Raw genomic sequence first — 12,342 nt, 5'->3', positions numbered from 1 at the left:
TAGAAACTGGTTATCGTGTTACCAAGGTAATGAACAATTGTGAAAAGAATACTAAAAATGACATTGTTTGGACTGATACTTATTCATATAGCCTGTTTTTGTTTTTTTTAACTGCCTATGTTAGACGTTATCACATTGGACTGCGAAATAATTTTGATATATGTTTCAACGATGTCATTTTGCAAACCGGACTTTTAACAGGAAGTAAAACAGAATTTGTGTCAAACAGTATCTGCATTTTTCACTGTTTAACTCAAGAACATGCAGAATTTCTGATACGATACAAAAGATTAAGGAAGTCGTAGCTGTATCGTTTTTGTTTCTGTTTCCATGTTTTTAATTATATTTAACTCAAGAACATACACGGCTGTTGATAAGGTCTTTATCTACATGGCTTTTTCAACTTATTCTTCGGTCACGTGGCCATAAATGAATTATTTCTATACCTAAGTTTTTCATCTTATTCATTGGTCACGTTACCTTAGATAGACATTTCTGTACCTGAATTTTTAACATTATTCTTTTGGCAATAGATAAATCTTTTCTGTGCCTGAATTTTCGACCTTATTCTTTATACATATGACTGTAGATAAGGTCTTCAGATACCTGGTATCTTTGAACTTATTGTTTAACATTTAACTGTTAAGTCATAAGAAAGCTGCAATTTGAAATATTCTGATTAGGAGCACCAGGGCAGGAATAGTAAATGTATTCTCTTTGTAGAATGCATTCGTGTACACACATAATCAGAATGTCCCGGCATGGCCAGGTGGTTAAGGTGCTCGACTCATAATCTGAGGGTCGCGGATTTGAATCCTCGTCGCTCCACACATGTTCGCCTTTTCAGCCATGGGGGCGTTATAATGTGACGGTCAACCCCACTATTTGTTGGTAAAAGAGGAGGCGGTGAGTGGTGATGAGCTGCCTTCCCTCTAGTCTTACACTGCTAAATTAGGAACGGCTGGCGCAGATAGCCCTCGAGTAGCTTTGCATGAAATTCAAACCAAAACCAGATACATGCCAAACCATGAGAGAACTTGCTGACAAACGTAATGTTCTTTATTCAACAGTTTCCAGACATCTCGATGCAATTCGTAAGCTGAAAAAGCTCTATAAATTGATTGCTCACAAACTGACAGAAAACAACACGCGTTGAAATTGTTTCCTTACTCGCAACGAAATCGACTAGCTTCTCCATAGAATAGCCACCTGTGATGAAAAATAGATTCTTTACGACAGTCGACGACTATGCGTATAGTGACTTGTCTGTAAAGAAGAACCAAAACATATGCCAAAAATCAAGTCTTCACCCTGAGAACCTGATGGTCAGCGTTTGGTGATCGTCAGCAGGTGTGATCCATTACTCATTCCTAAACCAAGGAGAAACAATATCAGCAGAGAAATATTGTTGTGAACTAGAAGTTAGTCTTCAAAGGTTGTTACGAAAACATCCAACAATAGTCAGTCGCAGTGGACCTATACTGCTTGACGACAATGCTCGACCTCGCATCTCAAGCGTTACTGCCCCAAAACTAAATAAACTTCAGTATGAAACTTCACCATATTCACCTGATCTTCCTCTACAAATTATCACATTTGGACATTTTTTAAAGGAAGAAATGTTTGCAAACCAAAAGTCAATTGAAAGTGCCTTCGAAGTCTTCATCGCTTCAAAGGACATCAGTTCTTTAAAGATGACATTTATAAACTTATAACTCTCTAGCAGAAGTGTATTGAGTCTAAAGGAACTTATTTTGATTAAATAAATTAAACAACAAAAAGGTGTACTTATTTCAAACTTTTATTTAAAAGTCCAACATTTCATATGAAACAGCCTGATATAATGAAGTACATTTTGCCCCCTCCCCTCCCGGTGGTTCAGCTGCAAGCTTGAGGGTTTATAATGCAGAAAGTCGGGGTTCGATCCGTACGGTCAGTATGGACCGTCGTTCAGCTTTGTGCTTAAATAAACACATACATTTTGAGTATTGATGCATATCATAATACGCACACATAATTCTATATAAAATATAATATAATGCAATAATTATGGTTATTTTTCATCGTTAAAGAAAAACATTCATTTCCTGTTCTTCGATGATTTGTTATAGACTACAAGAAGCATCTTACTTAAAGGGCAAACAAATAAATCTAGGTTACAAATTACATATGGGAAAGGTAAAGTGCATCTTAATAAGGGATATATCTGAATAAGTAGGACCCGTGCAGTTAACCAATGTCCACAAGCCTCATGTACAAAATGAAATTAGAGCTGAACTTGAAACGACTAGAAGCAGTATGGGTTTTCAAGTCCTTGTATAAAACTATCATTTATCATAAATATATGTGCAATGTTGAGAAGGTGCTTACTTCTAAGGAAATAGGAAGTTACTGAAAATAAAAAAGATTAACAGCGAATGGAACTTATCTCCTGAGGTGGCATTTCAGTTTCCATAATAGTCGCATACATCTCTGTAGGAACCATGTTATATCAGGATCAGTTATCACTACTAGTAGAAGAGTAAAAGCTAAATTTACCTTACAAATTTAGAGACAGTTGTTATACTCCCTCATTGATAAGCTGTTAGAGCATATGTTCAATTATGTAAATGATTTTAAGTACCCACCATTCAATCTGATATTTATTATTCCCAAAGACACAAAACAAAATAAGTTTTTGTAACTAAATAGTCCTTAATTATTCAGGCTAAAGAAGCTTTAATCAAAGACACTCATTGTGCAACAGTCGCGTGAAAGTATTTCATAAACGTTCAAATTAAAAATGTTTTACCTGTGGTTATTTTAATTTTAAAAGTGTTCTTTAATTTTACACCAGAAGGCCGTATGTTACATTTGAAATTAAATACTATTCCTTACAAAAATCTACTAGGTTTATTCTTATTTCATGATGTTACGCGTCTCTCACTCCGTTTGAGTTTCAAGTCAGTAAATGTTTTAGTTTTGTTAGGTTGTTGTAAGTTTTGAATAACTGCCTCTACTCGGTAAAGAATATTTCCAGAGGGATAATCTGTTTTATGTGATCTATAACATTTTATTAACTTTTTTTTTTTTTAAATGGCGGTGATATAAAATTAAATTTTTATTCCTTTTTGTTGTTGTTAGGTCTTAATTGGATCTTGAGTAATATCAACATAAAGCTGTTAAATTATAAACCCTTTGCAAGTTTAAATTACTATGATTATGAGTCAAGAGTAATACCGATAGGGCATGAATTGTGATACACTGTCTCTACTAAACAAGAATAAAAATTACCTGCATTGTTCAGAGATGAACCGCAAAATAAAAACTTCGTCTTATAATGGCGACAAAATATATTTTTTTCTTTTTTCAGCTTACACTTGTCCAGGTAACTGATTATAGGATAGAATTCCCTGAAACTGTTAAACTCTGTATTAAATGGTGAATGTAATTATAGACTGGGCTACATGTTCATTTCTGTAGTGTTGTATTACGAGTTTTACATACAGAATAATAACTGATTTACTGTAAACATTAACTTGTAATTATTTCAGATTAATCTTCGAAGAAACTATTACAAAATTAGTACACAAATAGTTCTCTAAGTTTTTAATCTTAATCTTTACTCTAGCCATCTTTGGTGTCAACAACAACTTGCCATGTTTGCGTCTGTGCGTTTTTAAAGTATCTGATATAATTTGATTCCCTTTTTCTTTGAGTTGTGTCCATAGGTTTTCGTTATTTTCTCTAATACAATTGATACCTTCCGATATGATGAGAAAACCCATTTGTAGAGAAAAATATGTATGTAAAAACGGCTGGTATGGGTTGAGAAAATTCTATGTAGAAATTTTCTACATAGAAAATGTGTGTCGGGTTCACACACACACACACACACAAAAACATGACCAAAGAAGGTCGAAACGTTGTTCGCTCCTCTACATAGAACTTTATCAATCCATACCAGCCGTTCTTGCATATATAGTTGATACCTTTATCAAACATGTAGTCCAGCAAATATCATATTTGTTCTTTGGTGTTGAGGGTCTGGACTTGTGGTCGCCATTCCGATCGCTGAAGGTCACCTCACCTTTCTTTCTTTATCAAATTACTTTGGCATTTGTTGGACGTATGTTTGTGTCATTGTCTTTTTAAAATATGAATTTCTGTCTAACCAGCTTATTTCCTGCGAGTACAACAATATAGTGTTGAATTTATGCTGATCCATGATTCCATCAATTTTCTGAAGATGGCCAAATCCATTCACAGATAACATCCCAAACGATTCCGGAGTCTCTTTCATGTTTAACAGTTCGTAGAAGGCATTCCTTATCTAACCTCTCAGTAGTCCTTTGGCGAACATGTACAAGCCAGTCCAAACTGAAAAATCCAAATCTAGACTTATCTGTTTGAAACATCTTGTGCGATTGTTTCGAAAACCAAGATACATGGTATTTCACATAAGATAGTGTCTTTGCTCAGTAAGATTCTTTTTGTTGCTTCTTTTTCCTAAAGGCTATAGCGTTTATGAGACTGCACTTGAACATTATATGTGCGTGACTTGTTAAAGTCAATAACATTTTTAAAGTTTCTCAGGAAAGTTATTATTAGATATTTACACCTCTCAGTGAACGTATTCCTCCGTTCTTTCCCAACCTGAGTCCTGGTTTTTAGGACTTTCTATTCCGATCTTAAGGGTCGCGGGCTCGAATCCCAGCCCCACCAAACATGCTCGCCCTTTCAGCCATATGGGCGTTATTTCCACGGTCCATCCCACTATTTGTTGGTAAAAGATTGGCTTAAGGATTTACGGTGGGTGGTAATGACTTGCTGCTTTCCTTCTAGTCTTTCACTACTAAATTAGGAACAGTTAACATATATAACCCACTTGTAATTTTGCGCGAAATTCAAACCAAACCGTCCCTTTCCATGTTAGGCGGTATAAGTTAGGTTTCCTTAGATCCATTTAGTTAATTCTTTCTGTTTTGGTATACGACAGTATATTAGCTGTGCATAATATTTTTCAGAAGAAAATACTATTCCTTATAGTATACATGCAGATATTGCACGGAAAACCTGAAATTTTTGTAGGCATTGACTGGTAAAGAAATTAAAGATAAACATATGTGATAACATTTCATTTGTATTTAAATTTGACAACTTGAACAACTTTTAGAAGATATACTGCATTAAATTGTTTGCAGTTATGTGTTGCTTTGCTCTTAAATACTTAAATTAAGTGTGGCACATTAAAGTAATAGACAAATTATCGATTGTCTATTTTGAATTTTTTCCAACATTTTAAGCTACAAGTTTTATTTCATAGACGCAACAAGACAAAGTTACAGAACGGAAAAAGTGCCCTAGTAAATTTGCACATTTATACTGTTTTAGGAATCCAGTGTTTTAGAAAATATGTTTTCAGATGACAGAATATAGCATTTAATCACGGTATGCCATTATGAGATAAAGCTGCAGAAGATGGAGCTTAGCGTATCGTCATTGTAGGCTTTACTAAACCAATTGCATGTTATATTTTACTCACTTCGAACCATTCCAAATCTATGTAACGAATTGCAACACCATGAAATAGCAAAGGCCGAATGTTGTGTAGGTTTTACCTTCCAAAATTAATGATTTATATAATATAGGCATAATTGATTTTTTTACACTCACTTTGAAATATTTTATAAAAAAAGTTATGGTTTCGATGCTAAAAGCTTATAAAGAATTGGAAACAAACATATATCGTGTTCTTATTATATATAGCTGAAAATGTATATGTTCTTTCAAACATTCAAGCAATTCAGAGGTATATCGATGCACCCTTTCAGATTTTTATTTTGTCACACAACTCACTCTACACGAGGTCTTTCATTCAGTGACAGTTGCTTAAAACTGAAATAGCTAATTAATATTTATGTTTCGCTTTTAGTTTCGTTATTAAGTATGTTTCTAAATTTATTCGCTAGAAGAATTGATCTACCTGCAGGGCATACTAGGTGTCACTGCACATTCGTTAATTGCGATTTATTTCCGAACTACCTGCAATAGAAAGACAACTGGCAAAAATCAACCACTTTTACTGCATATCTTACAATTATCTCTTTTTATTGCAAAATTTTTATGTTAAATATCAGGTACTTAAGAAAAAAAAGATTTTTTTAATACTACTACTATTCTACTTAAGAGGAGTTTGGTACATTTCACCTGCTCATCTCCCTGTTAACTTCTTCAAGGCAAGACATGTTTCTTTAAATTGTGGATCTGTACTGCTTATCTTAACAGATTTATTTTCCTTTTTTTCCCACTTTTGCCCCAGCCTTATTACATTCAGCTACTATGTATAGAGGATAAGTACTGGTTGAGAGAAAAGCGTTTATCATAGATGTGTTGACATGGATCATAAGCTTTAGTGTGTATTTGTCTCCCTGTTTTACCAACATAAATTTCAGAGCAACGTCGACGTTTTACCTCGTAAACTACATTGCAAATAATACACTAATCTTTAGCATCAGCAGAGCTGGAAAGGCAGAATTTTTTTCGTGTGAAATGGGACGTACGAGGTCTGTTAAAAAAATACGCGGACTGTTTGAATTGCGCGGCTCCAGTTGGTTCCAGTGGAATCCGCTTAGTGTCGCTAGGTTCGCACAGATCAGCTGATTACGACGCCATTTCCCGATTGCAGATATCTTCATTTGTGTATTAGCTACGCGGTTTTAAGTGAAGTGCGATTTTATCGTTTGGCGGATTTCAGAATGAATGACCTGAAGGAGCAACGACTTGCTGTGAAATTTTGTGTTAAACTTGGAAATTCTGCGACTGAAACTTTTGCTATGCTTAACACGGCTTACGGTAATGTTGCTATGAATCGTACAGCATGTTTCAAGTAACATGAACGTTTTAAGGATGGTCGACAGTCCATTGAAGATGATGAGCGTCCTGGACGTCCTTCCACGTCAACTGACGACCCACACGTCGATAAAATCAACACCCTGGTGCGGGCAAATCGACGTCTGACTGTTAGGGAGCTTGCTGAAGAGTTTGGGATATCAGTTGGATCTTGTTACGAGATTTTGACCGAAAAATTGAAGATGCACCGCGTTGCTGCGAAATTTGTGCCTCAGAACTCGCGCGTTTTTGGCCAAACACTCGATCACTGTTCTTCCCCACCCCCCCTACTCACCTAACCTTGCTCCTTGCGATGTTTTCTTGTTCCCCAAACTCAAAAGACCCTTGAAAGGAAGAAGATTTGAGACGATTCCCGAGATTAAGGCAAATGCGACGAAGGAGCTGGAGGACATTACAAAAGAAGCGTACCAGGACTGTTTCAACAAGTGGAAACACCGTTGGCATAAGTGTGTGCGTTGGGGAGGAGAGTACCTTGAAGGGGTCCCAGATCTGTAACTTCTAAATAAAGTACATTTTGTTTTATGACGTCAGTCCGCGTATTTTTTGAACAGCCCTTGTATATCGTATCAATGTGCCCTGAAATTTATAAGAGCCTTGACGAAATCATAATGGAGAAATGCTGGTTTGCTTAAATAAATCACTTCGGGAGAACTGTGGCCGTTTTTATATATTATCATATTTAATATAGTCATAACAATGCCTTAAACATACCACTCAGTATTAAAATGTATAAAGAAAATATACGTAGGTTTTTAACGTATGAGATTAATACGTCGTTATACGGGAGATTCGAATGTCATGCGCGGCTGTGTCGTCAGGCTTAAAGATTATGTTAAGATTAAAAAAGATGTATATAAATCGTAATAAAAGTGTTATTATAAAGATATTTTTGGAAATGGGCTAAATAATCCTAAGTTTTCAACAAAAATTTACCAAATTATAATAGAGCAATTGAAAGGAAATAAAACCACAAAACTTGTAGGCCTAGTTTCACCTATAACCACCAAAATAATAATAATAAAAGATAAATGTTTAGGGCAAAAAATTATGTTTTAAGTTACCTCTACAAAATATTATTTTTTTGTGAAATTTGAGTGTAATAACTTAGTTACCTTTAGCATATACAGGTACACAGGATTTTTTTCTTTTTAAATATTACTTTATGGGTGATGTATGAAACATCAGTGTAAAATTGCTATGTTTCTTTTCATTGTCCCTTGGTGGGACATCCTCTAGATGTTCCCCTTCCCCCAGTGACACAACGGCACAGATAGCCCCACGTGGTTTGCTGTAAATAAACAAAAACAGAAAACTCTTTCACATACTGATCCTATTCATTGTATAGTTTTCACATAAGCTTTTGTTAAGTTAAAGATAATCTATCCATTAACATACTGACACTAGTTAATAACATTTTTCATTATTCTTTGGCGTAATATATTTAAGAATTCGCTGATCAAATGGTTTCATAATTCAATATTTTTTTTTTTACAGAAAGAACAATTGAAAAAGGAAATTCAGAAAGATAAAATACATCAGGTGGATATAGAAACATGGCTCAGGGAGGTATGGAAAGAGAGCCAAAATTGCAAGATGCATTTAGCAAATCTGCAAAATGATTTCGAAAAGTAAGTCATAGTAGAGATTCAACAAGGTATATAGTTTTGTACAAAGACATCATGGTATATACTTTTGTGCAGGTTCATCATGGTATGTACATTTGACAGGAGCATGTCAGAATCAACATTTTTTTTCTGACTGTTCAATTATCACAAACAGTTTTACTTTTCTACAGCAAAACTCCAGAGAGTAATAAACTGATAATGATATTTTATAATAAATATCTGTAAAACTATTTCATGACAATTATGATTTGTAGCATAACATTTTGGGACAACATGGGACCTATTGGTCCACCTTCACTGTTCCATCCTCTAAACTAAACTAAAACTGGTACCAAATAAATTTTAAAAAATCTTAAAACCAGCCCATGTCATTCATATACGTATCAAGCTTTGTTTTAAACTCATTCAAATTTACTGACTCTACAACATCCAAAGGCCAATCTCCCTATTATGAAAATAAAACTGACTTAACTGATAATTCCTACCTGGCCAAAATTTTTACTTACATCTCTTTGTCCCAATATTCTCACTGTTAAGTATGAAAAAAGATGATGCATCAACACCATCAGTTTCCTTTAAATCCTTTTGTGAAGCAGCAGCATCCTCTTAACAATTAGCAACACCCAAGACTTTAATATCCTCTACAAAGTTAAGTAATGTATTGAAAATTCCTTCATCTCTATCATTGATGTAAAATGAAGAGCATATGCCCTAAGTCTGCACCTTGAAGTACCTCTTTTGCAACATTAATCCTATTTTACAGATACTCTATTTGTAACAAGCCTCTGCTTTCTTCCACGCAGCCACTCTTCTATCCAATTTGCTAACTTATTCCTCATACCTACAGAGATAATTTTATTTACAAGCCTCTTATGTGGCACTTTGCCAAATGCATTTTGATGCACAGAATACCTTACTCTGATCTACATAAGCAGTAACCATTTCAAGAATATCAAAATATTTTAAGGTGAGACTTTCCCTTAGTGTAACCATATTGATTATCTAATAAAATTCTAAACTTTGTTAAATGAGTATAGAAACAGTTTATATCAGACTTTCCAAAACTTTTCCCACAACCTTGATGTAAGATTAATGGGTCTGTAATTACTGAGACAACTGTTATCACCTTCCTTGAAAACAGGAGTTACATTAACTAACTTACAATCTTCTGGGACCTTCCCATTATTCAATGATTTACAAAAAATAGTAGACAGTGATACACATACCAGGGGCAAAGATTTTTTACACCTGATGGGGGGATAATTTTTGCAACCATTTATGTGGACTCTTCAATTTGCAGATTGGTATCTCTTATTACGTGAACCTGAAAGCTGTAAACATGCAGTCACAGAGTAATCTTGTTGCCACGATACTTCAAGGTTTCCATGTAGGTTTGTATAAGTGAGGTGTTGTGAACACTTTTCAAAATGTAAATAGAATAAAGACAAATGTGTCACAAATTAACTGCCACATGAATTTATTCCTGCACACTGCACAGTATAAAAGATGGCCATTATACTTGACAATGTTACTAATAACTTTCATTGCATGAATTACGTTTTCAAATATTAAAAAAATTAGTAATTACCCTTGATAAGTTTATATCTACTGACAAACTGTTCACATTGTTTGATAAAAATAATTAAAATGTCTTTGTGAACTCTTGAAAATTACACATCAGTACAATGTAGCGCATAATTATTCATACTTTTCATTGAAGTAAGATTCATTTAGTCCTCTAGTCTACATGTTCCCAAATATAGACCTCCTTTGTGATGATCTGTTTATGAATTCTTTCATAAGCTCTTCTATATTTATCTTGTCGACCTCATCTTTGTGAGTGTGACAAACTGCCACATGGTTGAGGTGGCACTAAGACATAGTTGACCTTAACCGCGTCTTCAACCATCTTAATGCAGAAAAGCTGCATTCACATTCGCAGCTGGATACTGGACATACAAGCAAAATTTTCATGAGAAGAAACACTTCACTAAACATCTGCTGGCTTGTTTCATGCATTTTACAGTAAGCATCCTTTGCACCTTTCAGAGATACTGCTTTTGTTGTTCCTTTGAACATGGGTAACTGAAACTCGGGCCGTTGTGCAGAGATTTTTGGATAGAAGTTTATAACCGAGTTGTCAATCTTGCCAGATGTGATCATGTTCTCAAGTGCCAGATATTGCCTCAAGTCATTGTTGTCTGCATTGAATCTAGTGGTCAGATGTTTTTTTGATTGTGTCCACAAATTCAAAATATTGGCTTCTGTAGTAATCTCTAGCTGTTGCAGAATGGTGTGCTGAGCCATCACCTGTGATCCACCTGTGCGTGGCAGTTCAATAGGCATCAGATCTAGGGAAGTTACCTTTTTCTCAGCTTCATCAAATATCATGTTGTAATTTTCTTCTGTTTGCAATACCCGTAATTGTTCAACTATCATTGCAGATATTTCAGTCATGCCAGATACTGTCGCTGATATTGCTTGGAATGCACGGTTTAGTTCCTCTAATGCAGCTAATGGATGCTGAGCCATCAACAATCCTAAAACTGCCTTTCCGTTGTCAAATCTGTCTAGCAGACCTTATGCTTTTACTGCTACATCTGTTTTTCATTTGCTAATTCAGACAAAGAATCAGCAATGTCACTGTAGTGATCATTAGCACAAGTAATTGCAGATAGGGGTACAACCAGCATGTTGGACACAGTGGGCAAATGCATTTAACTGGACCATTGTGGCTGTCTGACGATACAATATTTTCAAAGATTGTCTTGTATTTGCCTGACCTCTGAAGCAAGACACCAAGTTCATGTACTCACTGGATAGAATCTGGAACACATTCACAAGCTTCAACTGCATGTTGCATTATTAAATTAGCCTTGAGTGCTCCACAGTGAAAACACAAAGCTAATGGTTGCCTCCCTTTTATTTTTGCCTGACATCCACTGTACGCACTACTCATGTTAGTGGCTTCATCATAAATTTGTGTTCTTAATCCTGACAGTGGTAAATTGAGTCTAGTCAGTACATCAAGTATAGTAGAGGATATTGTTTCACCAGTTGTATTGGAAACACTGTACAAACCAAGAAATATTTCATGGACGTCAAGGTTCTCATCTGCGTATCGTACACATATTGCTTCCTGTTCGGTACCTATAAAATCTTGAGTGCCATCAACCATTTATGCAAAGATTTTACTCTGCTGCACTTCGTGTGCTATGTTCCTTAATATTTGATGGCTGAACTTCTCAATTATTTCATTCTGAGGCTGGGTTTTCTTTGACAAGTAGGCCGTGAACTCAAGATCTTCCTCTTCCAGGAGCTTCATTAACTGCAGGAAGTTCCCCTCCGTATTAGTATGTCCACGTAATGCTAAATCTTGACGCAGTAAGAAATGTAAACTTCTGAATATTTTGGCTAGACTTCTTCTGCATTCTTCCTGCTGCTTCTTTTTTCCATCATGTAACTGAACAGTCACTGGAGTTACATTAAGTGAACATTTTGTAGATATAGCAAATTGGTGCTGAGAGGAGGATTGGTGTTCGTTGAATTTCTGTTTTGCCTTTTTCCAGTTGCAAAAACCGGTGGATATGAAGGTATATTCCACTGGCCTCTCCAATTTCCCTGTAAAAAGGCCTCTATTTTCCACCTTGGCACAATGAAAGCATATGACTTTTTGAATCTGACTGTCGAAATGCAGCCATGGGAACTCATCAAACCTCTTGCCCTAGAAGTTGATATTTTGAGATTTTGCTTTCTGTCGTGGTATTAGTTGTGTGTCTGGATGATATGGCTTTCCACACTATATCTGTGGAGTTTCAGATTTTTC

At 35.4% G+C, this 12,342-nt stretch overlaps 1 protein-coding gene across 3 annotated transcripts in view; it reads left to right on the top strand.

The window, feature by feature from the left end:
* Positions 1–12,342, top strand: part of LOC143247102 (uncharacterized) — an 87,962-nt gene that overhangs the window by 31,600 nt on the left and 44,020 nt on the right. For all 3 annotated transcript variants that reach the window (XM_076494578.1, XM_076494579.1, XM_076494577.1), the window contains one exon: positions 8,386–8,519. In XM_076494578.1, the coding sequence (XP_076350693.1) occupies positions 8,386–8,519 (134 nt within the window). The remainder of the gene's footprint in view (positions 1–8,385; positions 8,520–12,342) is intronic.

The sequence above is a fragment of the Tachypleus tridentatus genome, chromosome 3, assembly GCF_004210375.1.
Source record: "Tachypleus tridentatus isolate NWPU-2018 chromosome 3, ASM421037v1, whole genome shotgun sequence".
In the NCBI taxonomy this organism is placed as follows: domain Eukaryota; kingdom Metazoa; phylum Arthropoda; class Merostomata; order Xiphosura; family Limulidae; genus Tachypleus; species Tachypleus tridentatus.
This window is presented reverse-complemented; position numbering and strand designations above follow the sequence as displayed.